Raw genomic sequence first — 16,662 nt, forward strand, 5'->3', positions numbered from 1 at the left:
CATATAGTCAGATGACAGGAACACCAGAGCTAGACTTTTTAAGAACCCTGTTGTATGGAGAGGATACTCTGCAGGGAACCCAGTACAGGAGCAGACAGGATGGGGCAGGGCCAGGGGGTGGAGGCTCACCTGGTAGGTGTCCCACAGGCGGATGGTGCAGCGCAGGGGAAGTTCCCTCATCAGCAGGTTGTTCATCCAGCGGAAGGCAAACTGCAGGTATCGCACTTCGTGCCCATCCAGATGGCGGTGGACTCGCTCTGCAAAACACAAGCACAGGCTGTCAGTGGAGTCTTGGGGCAAAGGACCAATCCCACAGTCCACTCTCCAAGAAGAAAACAAATAAGGGGCTGGAGAGAAAGCTCAGTGGTTAAGAGCACTTATTGCTCTTGCAGAGGACCTGGGATCAATGTCCAGCACCCAGAGAGCAGTTCACAACCATCTGTAACTCCAGTTCCAGGGGACTCAATACCCTCTTCTGACTTGTGGGGGCACCAGGCATATACATGGTGCACAGACACACATACACGCAAAGTACCCTTGAGCATGAAAATGAGCAATTTTTTTAAATGAGAATAATGATGGTGACAATGATGGTGATGATTCAAAGAGCAACAGCTGTGTCAGGTGCATGTGCATCTTTGGGGGTCTTCGCACCCCAATGCCCAGGAAAAAAGAGAGTCCCTACACATGGGGAACACAAATTAGAAGCACAGGGGTCCAGAGGGGTGTGCCAGTCTCTAGGGTGAAGGGGTTAAAAGAGAGAAGAGGAACTGAACCACCAAGCTCCTAGAGATTCCCTCCTCACCCAGGTACCATCCCACCTGCACCCAGAACCAGCAGACCTGTCCCGGTGCAGACCAGGCAGCCTCTAGGTGCAGGTCGAAGTACTAAAAACAACTGGGCTTCACAAAGAGCCAGACTCCACCAAACACTGTCCCCAAAGCATGGACCCTGTCTTAACTAGAGTTACTATTGCTAAGATAAAACATCATGACCTAAAGCAACTTGGGGAGGAAAGGGTTTATTTCACTCCCAGTTCCATATAATAGTTTATCATCAAAGGCAGTGAGGGCAGGAACTCAAACAGGACAGGAGCCTGCAGGCAGGAGCTGATGCAGAGGTCATGGAGGAATGCTGCTTATTAGCTTATATGCTCCCATGGCTTGTTCAACCTACTTTCTTGCATAACCCGGGACCACCAGCCCAGGGATGGCACCACCGACAAAGGGCTGAGCCCTCCCTCATCAATCACTAATTAAGAAAATGCTTTAGAGCCAGATCTTATGGGGGCATTTTCTCAATTGAGGTTCACTCCTTTCAGATAACTCCAGCTTGTATCAAGTTGATATAAAACTAACCACCACAGACCCCTGCTTGCTAGCTACTGGCCATGCCTCAGATGCAAGGCTTTCCCAACCACTGAAGGGAGAAAGCCTGCCCCGAATTTCATAGATGACCCACATCAGTGTAAAAATGGACACACTTAGCCAGGCTGCTGTGGCTGGGAGGCAGTCGGGCCCATAGGAGGTTATGATGGGCTAGCCCTAGAAAAGCAAGGCCTCAGTAGGAAGGCAGTTCCTATACTCTCTGTTCACTGCTGTCCTCAGCTGACCAGAACACAAACACATGCTGGGGCATGATGCGCATGGAGCTGAGCCACAGTTGGTGATGCTCTGTCCCCTCAGGGTCCACGTGCTAGAGGCTGGGTCCTTGTACACAGTGGAAGAGACAGTGAAACCTTTAAGAACTATGGCCTTGGAGGAGTCCTCATGTGAAGGAACACCTGCCCTCAGAAGGAACTAGTGTAGTCCTCACAGAGCCTTGGTTGTTCTCACAAGAGGGCTGTTATAAAAGAAAAGCCCGGCTGGTTTCTGCCCTCCTCTTTGGCTCCTGTTCAGCAGCCTGAGCTGTCTCTCTCACAACTTTACCACCTGTGATGCCACCTGTCCTCACCAGAGGTGAACTGATGCCAGCATCCTATGCTTGATTCTCTGGAACTGAGAGCTAAATTAACCTTTTTTCCTTATAAGTAAGCAGGTTCAGGTATTTCATTATAGTATCACCAAACAGACTATTTTGGTGGGTCTAGAGGAGAAAGCTTAGGGTTCAGGACATTGTTAATGCTAGGAAGTAGAAAGCAATTCAAGATCTGTGAAAACAAGGGGGTTCACATCTACAGAATGGAGCCAATGATGGCAGCCACGTTCCCTCCAGTCTTCACAGAGGCTCTAACAAAGCACTAAGAAAGAAAACTGCCCTAAGACTTTTAGGAAAGGATTCCAGGAAGAGAGATGGTGGCCCTAAGACTCCCAGAAAAGGACACTGGGTGGGGCGATGGCCCTGAGACTCCCAGGAAAGGACACTAGGTGGATGATGGCCCTAGGACCCCAGGAAAAGGCTCCTGGAATAAGCAGAAGGACCCAGAGGTCCTTGTATATCTGCCACATGCTGCTTCTGCAGGAAAAGACTTAAGGGGCCCAGGCCTAGCAGAAAGAGCCCCAACCCAACCATGCTGCTGAGCAGTGGGACTGGCTGCATGGTAGCCTGTCCAGTTGGTGCCACTCACTGCAGATACTGAGCTTGCACACAGGAGTTTGTCTGAATTCTGTTTACTAAAGATGTCTGGCACAGACCTGTGCTAATAGGACTAATAGACTTCCTAATTCTAAACTGGTCAGTTTTTTTTTTAAAAGAAGACAAAAAATTACTTCATGTCTGAAATTAGTTGTAGTTACTAAACTAAACTGACAGAAAGATCCAAGGGCCCAAGTGGCTCTTCATCCCAGCAACCTTTGCAGTTCCCCAAGGACACATCCTGCTGGGACAGCAACAGTCTCGGCTGTGGCCCAGCGCACTGAAGCAGGGCACTGCAGTTGATGGGAAATTCAAATCTGATGAACACTTGCAAACCAGCAGTTTAGAAAATGACTGAATTTACTCAACAAGGTTCTTTCTGCACAGGAGCATGAGGAATGTGCTTTCATGAATATGCAGGTGGCTGCTTGGGGACCCGCAGGCCCAAGGGTGGTGGCAGCACTGAGGAGGAAACCCCAGCACCTGCAAACAGCAGGCAATAAGGGCAGACTGCAGGGCAGCCTATGCTGGTATCAGAAGAACTTGCTGCCAGAGCAGGTGCACCAGGCAGGTGCCCTGGTTCCACTGGCCACTTCCAGCCACGGTGATCCACTGTTACCAGCCTACAGCGGGTCTCACGTCTACCTTCACTAGTGCGCAGCTCTTCGGCTGTCCTAGAGACAGCAGTGCAGGGATCAGCAACAGCCACCCCATGATCCCTCCCTCAGATGGACTTGTGGGTGCCCCTAAGTAACTGGCAGGTCTTCATGGCTAGACCCAACTTCCCTAAGGGCAGAGAGGGTCTCCTCGGAGACTCTCTGTGTTAAAGGATCAGCTGATGCTGGAGTTCTCCACCACAGACTCAGAAAGGGTAAAGTAGAGTAAACAAGCCAGCACAGGGGCTTACATCCAGGAGCCACAGCCTTCTATGCTGGCCACATTCTCCCTTCAGTACCAGCAGCCCACCCACAAGGAAGGTCAGAATCTTACGACCTAGAAAACAAACATGCACCCCCGAGGCAGGTAGTGCCTTTCTAAGACAAACTGGCCGGAAACTGCTCTGAAAAATTCAACACATATTTCTGGACTATCTATCATTGGAATAACCTAGCAGAAGAGTGAAAATCAGCTCTCTTCCGCTTTTCCTCCCACAGGGTGTGCACCCTCGATCTCTCCCTCTCCCTCTCTCCCTCCCCCCCTCTTTCTTCTTCCTTTCTCTCTGTCTCTCCTATCTTTCTCTTCATGTCCCTATTATAATAAACTCTCCACGTGGAGAAAAAGAGTGAAAATCAACCCTTCCTGCCCTATACAAGGGAGCAGCAAGCTGCAGCCCCCACCCTACACACACACACACACACACACACACACACACACACACACACACACACACACAAGTAGGGCTAACTTGGTAAAGGGCAGGTTCTACCAGGAGTGCATGAGAGGCCCCAGGTGTGGTCACCTCCCTTTACAGAGCACCAGCCCTGCAGAGTGACCACAACACCGACAACGATGACGACATCGGGCACAAGTCAACCCCTACAGGGAAGGCTTGCTGTGCATCAGTCCCCAGCGAGAACACACAAGAGACCCTCCACACCAGGGCTGCCTCTGAAACCAAGCCACTGGAGGGTAAGTTCTCCTCTCCTCCAAGAGCCAAGCAGTACAAGTCTGGAGCCTCGCAGCTGCCCATGTCACCAGGCTTCTGAGCACTTGGCCTTCTCTTCTACTCAACATGGGACCTTGAACTCCTAGGAGTTTACTGAAGGGTAAACACCAAAACATGAGACCATGAGGACCTCTGTGAGTGTCTATGGCCAGTGTTCTGCCCAGTGTCCTAAACACTGCCAGGGTGAAAAATGTCCACCCTGGAGCTACCTGGACAGTGACCTTGTTCATAGGGAAGTGGCCATTTTTCACTGACTGCATGCTCCTCGGGGAACAGGTAATGAATGATAAAGTGGACCAGCTTCTAATGTGCATAATGAGTCTTTGGAAGGACTGCCTCCTATTTTGAACATGGTGTAAGATGGACCACTAAACTCTAGGCATGACTCCCGACTTACATACATTAGAGCTGCGAATGTGTGTGCTGAAATGACCATTTCTACTGTTTTATAAGCGGTCACAAGCACATGCTCTCTCACTGATAAAGGAAACTGGTCAGCAATAATTCCAAAACCAGAATTTCCATTTCACTGGTAAACAGGGTTCACGCATAATGAACAAGTGGGCAGATATAATTGTTATCATCTTTCAAGCCAAAACATCCTGTGTGGCAGGGAGAGGAGCACTGCTAGGAAGTCATCAGGAGGGACGGCAGCCACCGCCTGCAGAGTGCTCTCCTCTGTGGGTTCAATAGCAGGCCCATGGGCTGAAATCTTGCCAAAAACATCTCCTCTCCTGGACTGAAAGTGCAGGTAAATTATGCAAACACATTGCATCCTGGAGCTCCCACTACAGGTTAGCAGAATTGACATGGGACCAGGCAACAAAGATTTATTTGCGCAAAGAGGATACACAATGGCTCACATTTAGATACCTGACAAAGAAATCTTTTAATCCCCCTGCTGAGCTGAGGGCAGACTGAACACCGCCTACTTTTGCTGGGCCTGGATTGAATGGGTTTTGATTAAAGGGAAAGATTCCGATCCTCTCATCAGTTAGGAAGATAAAAAAGAACAGAAACAAGAGCAACTAACAGTCAACTCGGGGCCTCTGCGATGGAGAAGCTGCTTCTCTGCGGCAGAAAAAGGCAGGTCTCGAATGGGGGCTGCACCCAGCACACCAGTCAGCTGGAGGACCTGGGTACCCAATGTGCCACCGTGACAGGATGAGGGGCTGAACCAAGAACCCAGGAGGAAGCCCAATCTCAGAAAACCATGCTGGAGGTGATGACAGCAGCAACCACCCTCCCTGAGAACAGCGGGGCAAGCTTCCTCTCAGCAATGCCAGTGTGCTCACCAACCTCCAGCAGAGAGTGCTCAGAAAAACATCAGGAGGCCAGAAAGTAGGATAAGAGTCAACACAGATGGCCTATAGGAAGTAAGGGCTCTGGAGGCACACAGGCCAGGGCTGTGCAAACCTGGAGACTCCAGGGCTGTGAAAAATCGGCCTATGGAGACCAGGGCTCTAGGGATCAGGGCTGTGAGTACCAGGGCTCTAGGGCTCAGGCCTAAGCAAAGCGACCTACTTTCCAACAGCAAACAGGAGTGCACCTTACTAGCTCAGGATTCCAGCCAAGGAAGGGGCTCTCATTCCCTCCTGGCCATGATGGTAGGAGAGTGGAGCAAGGCCCCAAGGATAGACTGAAAGGGCACCTGAGCTGGCATGAAGCACAGGCCAGGCTGAGTTTTGTTCCTGGGAATAATCTGGTTCAGGAAAATCAGAATGCCCGAGCAGTGCCTATGCACACAAATGAGCTGTACTGCCCATAATGAGCTGCAACACTTCCCACCAACACCACTACACTAATAATGGTCAGATAACCTCCTCAGAAAAAAAAATTCTTTTCCTCAGAAATTGTAATGGAAATCAATAGGAAGTAAGATTTATTTAGAAAATTTTAGCACCACTTCAGAAATGTGCTGATCAGGCAGAGAGAGAAATCCCAACATCCTTGCTGCTGCTCCTGAGCCAAGAGCTCCGAATCTCAGCTGATCCCTGGACCAAAGGGGCTGAAGGGGCTTCCTGCCCCTCAAAGGCATCCCAGGAACCCAGGAAGCTAAATGATGAGAGCCAGGAAAGCTGGCTTCCCAGAGGTGCATCTGCAGCCTAGCTCAGAAGCTGCCACCTACTGTGTGCTAAGTTTCAATAGACCCTGTGCCTGGTCCTGACAGGGAGCCCTGAAAACCTTGCAATGTCTCTGTCATACTAATGGGGTTCCTGGTGGATAGTGGACAGCTCCAGGATGGGGACTGCTTACCTAAAACCAGAAGTTTTGCTAGACCCGAGGAAGGATAGAGGAGTGGGACAGTGAGTGCCACCACGCACCCAAGATGCACTTGCTCATGCCCACAATGTACCCCATTGGAGCTCTCAGCAGCCAACTCTGTGGAGCCTCCTAGGAGGCCAGAACTATGATACAGTGGAGAGGTGATGATCCTGATACCGCAGGGACGGGCATGAAGCTCCATAGAACCACAGACCCTACCCTATGCATCTCTTCATTGGGTTAATGCCCCTGGCCCATGCCCCCACAATAAAACTGTAGCTGTGAGTGCATGCTTCCTGGATCTTATGAGCCACTTCAAAGAGTTAGCCAGCCTTAAGGCTGAGAACACTTGAATTCTGAGCCAGTCACTAAGAAACGCAAATGGCCTGGGTACCACAGTATGGTTGGCATCTGGGAGGAAGGTAGTCATGGTGGCTTCATCCTGTGACTTGTAAACTCTGACTCAAATCCTATGTGGATAGCATTAGGAGTATGGTGGACGCCAGGTTGGGCATGCAGAGAGTATATAGACTTGCCACCATCAAATGGCCCAATGGGCTGATAGCTCCAACAGACCTGAGGATAGAGAACAAATGTGTTCCTTCAAAACAAGTCCTCCAAGGGCCATTTTAACATGGCCAACAAGGCACACAACTGCTGTTTTCTTCCATGCTCAACACTGTGTTGGTGAGGGCAGTCAGAACCAGAAGGCACAATGTTTCAAGGCAAGCAAGCCTGACGTAATCAATTCAGCCCTAGGAAGGGGCCACAGCATACTCAGTCCTGGGACTTGCAGGAAGGAGACAATACCTCCCACTCTTGGGACCCGGTGAGCATGAGCCCAGAATATAATTAAGCCTTCTGGCAGGCTGTATAGCATCAGCATGTATCTGACACTTCAGCACACAATCTTCTCATCTCTGGAGAGGCATTAAGGTCTATTTTTTGACAGTAACATAATCTAAAATACAGGTTCTTCTGGAGCTACACAGAGCTGAGGCAACGAGGTATTAGATCACTCTTGCTTCACAGATATGCTCATAAGCATCTCGATAAGCCCCTCCAAGACAGAGCTGTCATCACACCAGAAAGCAACTACCAATCGGATTCCACTGGAAAAGGCAGCACTAAGTTTCATGGAGGGCCAGCACTCAGGAAGTCTGACTGTACTCTCCTTGACAGGTCCGTGAAGACTGCAGAAGAGAAGGGGAGCAGAGGGCAGGGCAGCTAGAAGACAGCCCCCATGAGGGCTTAGCTCCTGTCTCCTTTCCGTTCAATTTGTGTGCATGTGCAGGTGAATTTGCACATAGAGAGGTCAGCGGTCACTATCAGGTGGTGCCCTCAATCACTCTCCACCTTATTTCGTTTGTTTTGTTCTGTTTTCTGAGACAGGGTTTCTCTGTATAGTCCTGACTGTCCTGAAACTCACTCTGTAGCCCAGGCTGGCCTAGAACTCATAAAGATCTGCCTGCCTCCGCCTCCCAAGTACTGGGATTAAAGGCATGTACTACCACCACACGGCCTCTCCACCTTATTTTCTGAAACAGGGTATCTCATAAAACCAGGAGCTCACCAATTCAACTAGGCTGGCTGGCCAGTGAGCCCCAGAGAGCTTCCTGTCTCCATTTCCTCATATCTAGGATTAAAGTCATACACTGCCACATCTACTATTTTTACTTGGGTGAGGGGATCTGAACTCAGGTTTTCACATTTACATGACAGGCACTTTACCAACTGAGCAATCTCCTTAGGCCTCGTCCCATACAACTCTCAAGAGATGACATTGTAAAGATCCAAAAAGGGACTGTAGCATTTGGAAGGCAGCTACACTCACTCGCGGTGGAAGCATCTGAAGAGCAACTTTTAATTTTAATATTTGTCCAAATCTCCTTTATGCTCCCCAGTTTGGGTAGCTTTCTAAGAGATCAACTCCAATACTGAACTTCGATGCACAAAGGCTGTGTTCTTACAAGCCACAGAACCTGAGGTTTAAAGCATCTCATTCAAGTGCACTTTTTACCGTGGCCAAGACATGGTAGAAGTTCCTTTACATGGTATATGTGTTCTACCACTGAATTTCTTTCCCACCTTTGTGGAAATCAATTGCCCATGTGTGTGGCTCTCTCCAAACAGTCTTCCATCCCAGTGATCTTTAGCTCAGTGTCAATAATGCATGGCCGTGATCACCATTCTTGAACTCAGCCAGAGCTGGGCCTGGTATGTTGTTCATCTTGCTGGATGTGTCTGGGTATGCCAGGGACTCTGTGTTTGCCTGTGAACTGAAAGATCAGCTTGCCCCTTTCTGCAGGAAAGCAGGCTGGGCTTTAACTGGGATTGAGTTGAATGTGTGGTCAGTTAGAGGAAAATGTTATTTAACACCCTGACTTTCCAAGGCTATGGGTATGATTGGGTCATTTTGAATTTCTCTTGGCTATATTTTGTAGCTTTCATGTTCAGGATGATTGCATCAAGTTTTCCTGAAATATTTCACATTTTTATGCTACTCTAACAGGTTATGTTCATTACCTCTCAACTGCTAATGTCTGTATGTATACTTGTAGGCACACACATACTCACAAATCAGGTCAGAGGACAACCTGGAATGTCATTCCTCAGGAGGTGCCATCCACATCCACCTGGTTATTTTTGAGACAGGGTCTCTTGCTGGACTGGAATTCAGCAAGTAAGTAGGCTGGCTGGCCAGTAAGCCCCAGGTATCTACCTGTCTCTGCCTCCCCTGCACTGGGATTATAAGTATGCACCACGGTGCCTATTAAAGAATAAAAAGAAAAGGCATGTGGACTCTGAGTATCAAACTCAGATCCACCAACTGAGCTGTCTTCCCAGCCTACTCAATTGCTGGTTTCTTGTTGCTATGATGCTACAACATTATTTCTGTGTGTTAGCCTGGTGTCCTGAAGCCTTCCAAAACTCTCTTCCAGGTTCTAGTTAGCTCTCTTGTTACTTCCATTAGCTTTCAAGAGATGAAGGGGTTCCGTTTCTCCTTTTCCAGTCTGAGGAAAACAGGCACACTACATGTGCTTCCATTTGCTGGTTTTGCCTCTGTGCACTGGCTGGACTCCCTGTATGCATGCTGAATAGAAGTAGTGAGAATGAACAGGCCTGGAGAAAGCATTCAGGCTCACATCATTTGTATGAGTTCAGTTGCAGGCTCTTGCAGAAGCCTTCTGCCAGAGTTAGGATGTTGCCCTCCACTCCCAGATTACTAGGGGCTTTCATTAAGAACTAACAGTAGGCTTTGTCAAACACTTCTCCTGCACATGCTGAGATAATTTTATGGGTCTGTCCTTTTTTGATATTTTAACATAATGGACTATATCAGAGGCTTTTTCAACAGTTAAATCAACCATGCATTCAAGGATACAGCACATGTCACAGTGATATATTATTCTTTTAATACAGTGTTAGATTTGATTTGCCAAAAGTTTTGTTGAGGATTTTCCCATCTATGTTCTCAGAGGACACTGGTCTGTCTATACTTTCTTTAAAAGCACCTTTGGTTTGGGAATAAGAGAAACACCAGCTTTACAGAATAAACTGTGAAGCGTGTTCCCCTGTTTATTTGACCAGCAGCCCATGTAGAATCAGTTTATCCTTCGTTAAATGTTTTCCAGTGAAGGCATCTGTGCCTACAGTCTTCACTGAGAGAAGATTCAGACTCCACCTCACTTGCTCTCATGAATGTGGGCATATTCAAAACATCCACTTCTACTAGGGCCAGCTGTGTGTTTTTAGAAAAATATACCTTGTTTCATAACATTGTCAAATGTATTGTCAAAAAGTGAGCAACAGTCCCTATCTCCCTCAAGCTTAGGGGATCTGTACAGCGGTGACTGTCCCAACACTAACCAGTTGACTATAAACATTCACGTATTGATTTTTTCCCAAACAAACTTTCGGATTCACTCCATCTAACTCCCCACCCCAATTCCTTAAGGCAGGAGCTGACATTCCTGATTTGATAACTCAAGTTTCCTTCAGGAACAGGTATCTAGTACTGTGTGTTTCCCTCTATGCACTGCTTTGTCTGTGTTCAATAAATTCTCTACCACTGTATTTCAGAGTATTTCTGATCATTTACTTTGAAATATCTTCTAACGTCCTTTGTTGATTTCTTCCATGCTCGCTGGGCTACTTACAGGTATATGGATTGCTTTAGAAATCACTGGGCATCTCCCAGTTATCTTACAGATTTCTACACTAGCTCCACTGTTCTCAGAGAGCAGGCCTCATATTCCTTAAATACTCTTAAGATCACTGAGATGTCTGCTGTGCAAATGTGTGGGCTAAGATGCACGCCTTTAATCCCAGCACTCAGGAGGTAGAGCTAGGCAGATCTCTGTGAGTTTGAGGCCAGCCTGGGCTACAAAGCGAGTCCCAGGAAAGGCGTAAAGCTACACAGAGAAACCCTGTCTCGAAAAACCAAAAAAAAAAAAAAAAAAAAAAAAAAAGATGCACATCCTTAGAGTGCCCTGTAAGTCAAGCAGGTGCAGTTTACCGACAGTGCTGTTCAGGTGCTCTGTGCCCCTACTGGTTCTCTGTCTCCCTGTTCTATTGAAAAGGAGAAGCGACCAAAACCTGCAACTATAAAGCAAATCATCCATTTCTTCTTAAAAGTTTGGAATTTTGTTCTGAATATTTTGAAACTCTATCAATACATGCAGTAATAGGGGCAGGTGACTGACTTTCGTTCTTATAAAATGACCCTTTTGTGAAATGTTTTATGTATTATATATAAAGGTTTCTACAGCATGTATAGAAGTACATTTATGATTATACTATATAAAAAATTATATTGCTCATTCTTAACTCTGTTTGACTTTGGGCAGTGACTTTCATTTTGTTTAGAGTGGTGTGAGCATCATGTTACTTTTAAATCATGTGTCTTTGTATTTCAGAGGGACTCCATGAATCACATCGGTGGATTCCGCCTTTTAGGCCAGTCTGACACATGTGCCTTTTGATTGGCATGCAAGGCCATCAGTGTGTGCTTCTCTCCATGCTGAACTGGACCCTGGCCTGTTACTCCTGGTGCTCTGTTTGTCCCGTCATTCTTTGCTCACCACTCACACTCTTCTTATTGTCTCCCTGTAGTCAGCACATCAGCCATATGATTCCACTTGCCCTCCTGTGCAGCTCCCTGGCCACAGCTCAGCTAACCTGTCGCTGTAGAATTCACAGCCTAGGAGCCTTGCCAGTTGGCCTTTGTGAGCTTCACACAGCCGAGCACACAGTGTGAGGACTCAGACACCAGTCTGTTCCTCCCCTGCCAGCATGGTGCTGATGCTCCCTTGGTTCCTCACCTCGCTCCACACGGCTGTGGTCATTGTCACTGTTTCTGTTTTAGATTTCTAGTTCCTCCTGCTCCCTGGGTTCTTTTAAGTTTTATCTTAAAAAAAAAAAAAAAAATGTTGATTTGACCTCCATTTCTAGGGATACTTTTATTTTCTTTTGGCTAGCATCTTTGGAGTTCTCCTTTCAGTGGGTTGGACATGTGGCTCCGCTGCTGCCTGAGATGCTCCTAAGCCATCTGCCATGACCCTGACACTTTCACGTTTTTTTTTCTCAGTGGCTTTAAGCACTGTGACTATGAGGTGACTCAGTCTGACTGTCTTGCATCTCTTGCTCAGTTTCCACAGTTTGCCTCTGTGATTCTCTGGACTTAAGAGCTTCTAAGTGTTTCCCAAAAAGCCAGTACATGTCTCCCAGAACATTCTTCCTGTTCCCCTAGAGTGGACACCAATCACAGGTACATAAGCTGCCAGAACCTTCCTTGAGGCCACAGGTACCATTTCCATTGTCTTCCTCCTTGTTCTTTCATTTTGCACAGACCCCTGCTGCTGTGCCTGTGAGCTCATGGAACTTCTCCAGAGTCTAGTCTCCCATACTCCCACACAGTGTGTTTTCCGTTTGTTTCACTGAAGTCTCAATCTTCACAAACTCAGTGGGGACCACTCTGACGTCTTCCGTCTCTGCTTGGCGTGCTCTCTATTTCCCCATGGTTGCCATCATTGTCTCGGTGTCCCTGACTAGTGCTGCCTCATGTCACTGTCTAACCAGTTGGCCCCTGTGCAGGCTACAGTTCAGTTCTAACTGACATCTGGCTCACTCGAGTTCCCTGCACCTCCACCCCCGCCACGCCTGGCAGTGCCATTGAGAGGTGGTGCTGGGACACCGTGCATGTTGGGTGCTGAACTTGTGTCCTCTAACTCTTGTTTTTAAGTTTTCGCCTAGGGTGCTTTGTCTTTCTTTCTGGCTTTGGGCAGAGGGGTTGCTGGGCTTGTCCCCTGGTGCTTAGGAAAACCCTTCTGAGCTCTGCTCAGGGTTGATAATTGCAACATTCCCAGCTCAGGCTTTCGGAAACAGAATCCATCCCACTCAGGGGCTTTGCTTTGTCTCTGTGACTCTCCTTGAGGGACCCATGGAGGACACCTTTCATGCTGCCCTTCCTTTCAGCCTCAGCTCTTCCTCAGAGTGCTGTCTGAACACAGAGACCACCGGGCTCTTCTTGGGACCCTCCTCATTGTGCCCAGAGATACAAACTTAGCTAGAAACACCACAAACTGATGACAACACAGTCTTTGCGGTCCACTTTGAAGTGGGGCTTCACAAAGCTGCAAACAGAAGTGAGTTTCCATCCAGGGGTTGGCCTAGAAAAGACTCTGTTCCAGCTTCACTGAATGAAGTAGTTGGCAAAATCCACTTGCTTACAGCTATAGGATCCAAGACCGAAGCTCTGTACTGCCTGTTGGCTGAGGCCACCTGCAGGTCCTGACTACGTGGGCTTCTCCAACCAGCTGCTCACTTCAGGAGCAAGGTGCATGCCTAGCACCACTTTGCAAGATGGAATCTCAGCTGAAGTGATGAGGCAGATATTACAACAGCATCAAGACACAGGTGTCACCAGAACTACAGAAAAGCTGATTCCATGGAGACAGGAAGACCGCCAGGCATGGCATAGCTCTATGGACCACCTTAGGGTCTGCCCATCACGTTCACTTCATACCTGCTCCCATCTGTAGCATGGCACAAATGGAGGGGGAGCTTGACTCCCCAGAGTCCAGCTCAGAGGAAACCAATACTGAGGGAGGATCAGGCCCATTCTGCCAGACTGCCAGCTCCAAATGGCAGGCTAACACCCTAATCAAACGGAGGAAGACACAGAGAAACTCCCAGCCAAACAAGCATAGAAACCTCAGACACATACATGACAGGTCAGTTCCTCAGAGTCAGTCCTGACACAGCCCAGTGGGGCTGAAGCAGCCAAGTTCTCTGGAGACATTCACCTCTGCTGAATCAACTTAATGCTGAGAGCACAGCACTGCAAAACTGTCTGAGCTGCAACTTAGACCCACAACCTCCCCGTGCCTGGTGCCAGTGTCTGCTCACTCTTCAGACTCAGCACACACATCACAGTCCTCCCTGCTCCTGACTTCCCTGCATCCCACAAAGCCCAGTGCCTGGAGCCTGGAGCATGTAGAAGGAACATAAGCATCCGTAACTACTGCTGGCCTTGGTAACCAGCACGGCACCTCACCATGAGACTCTGGGCTCCTTTCCAGGTTCAGACTCCAAGGAACAAGACATAGGAAAGGATCTCCAAGTCAGCAGGAGGGTCAGATGGACAGACCAGCAACTGCAGGGTGGATGAATCAAGACAGAGAGGAAAGGACCAAGGCTCATGAAGGAGGGTGGATGGCATGGGGCATTTTCAAAGTACTATGTAATAAATACTCACATGGAAGCCCCAATCCCAGCAGTACCTAAACATCATCATTCACCTTCTGTAGTGACCCAGAGCCTCAAGGGTCAGACCCTTCTGTGAAGACCCAGCATGGCAGCAACACCCAGACCCAGCCACAGGACATGAAACTCAGGGAGTCCAGATGCTGGAACATACATGCCAGCCCCCACCCATTGCATGCCAGCCTCTAGGAGTATAACCTCACAGCATAGTTATTCTTGGGCAGCCTTGGTGTTTGTCATCAGCTCCCAAAGCCACCGATGAGTTGAGGCAGCATCTAGAAAGCTGACCACCCCAGCAGCAAGTGGTCGGCAAGTCAAAGGCTATCTAAGCACTTAGCTCCTGTGTTCTGGTTTTATATGAATAAATGTATATTTGAGAGTTTGCTAAAGATGTCATTTCAAGGGCAGCTTCACTCATGGTCATTATCATAGCCAAAGGCCTAAGAGGGACAGGTGTCTAATTCTGACAGAAAAGAAAGGTCTCTTTGTCCTAGTGCTGAAAATTTAACCCCAGATACCAGCCATGTAATTATGTCCTGTAGCTTCTGTCACTGGCACCAATGGCAGGGGGCTCAGGCTCCTTTCTGTCCAGGGGTTTATATGCCCTGGCCTTCCTGGCTGACACCCAAGGAAAATAAGTCTTGGCATCCAACCCCCATGCCTCTCAGGAAATGTGTGCAATCTGGGTCCAGCTCCAGAGCTGATGGGAACTGGATATGCCAAATCTCCTTGGCCCACTCTTTGAACACTACTCTACTACACCTTGCTCTTCTCAGGCTACAAGTGTCCACTGTCTCCCACCTCCACACCCCATGTACCATCACAGAAAATACACTTGTCATCCCAGACCCACACTAACATCACCTCTGCTCAGTAGAGAGCATCCTTGGAAGGGGTCCTACACCAGATGGTAGAGACAGAGCTTCAGATCCTCAATGAGAATGAACTATAGCCCCTCTTCATTGAAGCAAGAACCCTAAGTTCAAACTCGAGTGAGCAAATGGAGAGCAGGAAGAAAGCCCCTAGCAAGAGCAGTGGGCAGTGAGGAGCTATCTCCCACAGCCATTATCTGTTCCCACGTTCTCGACAAAAGCACCCAATTCAGGATCTACCTTATGGAAGTGTGAGGAAAGAGTGACCAACCCTCTAGAAGAAACAGCCCTGAGTCCTTGTAGCAATTACCAGTACTGCTGCAGTTCCCTCTACAGTGAATTCTGCCTCTCCACCACCCACGCCTGGCTGTCCAGCTGTTGCACACAGCATACATGGAGACTGTGTGACAAACCTCATTCAGACAGAATGATGAGATATGTGCAGTTCCAAGATAAACCTTGACCCCTTCTGAGTTCTGTCGTCTCAAAGAAAGGATAAGAAAACCATGAGAGCAGGATCAATGTGCAGAGAATTACAGCTTCCAGCTGAAACAGATTTCCTAGAAATGTGGAGGGGTATTCAGTGTGGAAAATGGGTGTGCTGATTGTTCTCAGGATGCATGTGTGGTGTAGAATATTTATTTAACTATGCAAAGATGTATTGCATTTATTTAACTATGTGAAGATGTGTTACATTTGTTTACGTTGCGGAATATTTGCTTAACAATGTAAAGATGTGTTGTATTTGTTTAATTATGTAAAGATACATTGCTGTTTTACCTTGCCTGCCTAAGGTACCTGATTGGTCTAATAAAGAGCTAAATGGTCAATAGCGAGGGAAGAATATAGGCAGGACTTCCAGGCAGAGGAGGAGAGTAGGCTTGGAAAAGAAAAGGGGAGAAAGAAAAAGAGATGCCAGGGAGACATCAGGGGCCAGCCAGCCAGACACGGAGAAAGAAAGCAGGACATACAGAATGAAAGGCAAAAAGCTCCAAGGCAAAATGTAGATAAATAGAAACAGGTTAAATTAAGTTAAAGGAGCAAGTGGGACAAGCCTACACTAAGGCTGAGCCATTGTAATTAATAATAAGTCTCCTTGTCTTTATTTGGGAGCTGGTTGGTAACCCAAAGAAAACTCCAACTACAAATGGTGCCCAGCATGGGGCCCGAATTTCCACATAAGGCTTGTGAAAGCTGAGAAAAACAAACAAAAACAAAAACAGATATGGCTCCTTTAAGAGATGCTGCTGTGCAGCAGAGCACTTGAGCAGCCAGAACACTAGGTAGAAACAGGAAGCTAAGTAAAAATGCCTGCCACAGTGCAGGCACCAACTTCCTAGAGTTGGGGCAGTTAATACAACTCTTGGTTAAATGCAGCTCTCTGCCAGGCCTGTGGGCTTAAGATTCGGCTTTCATTGGCCTGAGGAGGGGGCAGAGCCAACCACCAGGCAGAGGGCCTACCTGCTCCATAGCAACTTAAGGTTTGGCTCATATGGTCAGAGAACACTACAGGTGCAC

At 48.0% G+C, this 16,662-nt stretch overlaps 1 protein-coding gene across 1 annotated transcript in view; it reads right to left on the reverse strand.

Annotated features, from left to right (window-relative positions):
- Tbc1d22a (TBC1 domain family member 22A) overlaps positions 1-16,662 on the reverse strand; it is a 303,265-nt gene that overhangs the window by 107,423 nt on the left and 179,180 nt on the right. Inside the window, exon 11 of the mRNA XM_059247582.1 lies at positions 130-257. Coding sequence (XP_059103565.1) covers positions 130-257 — 128 coding nt within the window. The remainder of the gene's footprint in view (positions 1-129; positions 258-16,662) is intronic.

Source organism: Peromyscus eremicus, chromosome 20 (genome assembly GCF_949786415.1).
Source record: "Peromyscus eremicus chromosome 20, PerEre_H2_v1, whole genome shotgun sequence".
NCBI classification, from domain to species: Eukaryota; Metazoa; Chordata; class Mammalia; order Rodentia; family Cricetidae; genus Peromyscus; species Peromyscus eremicus.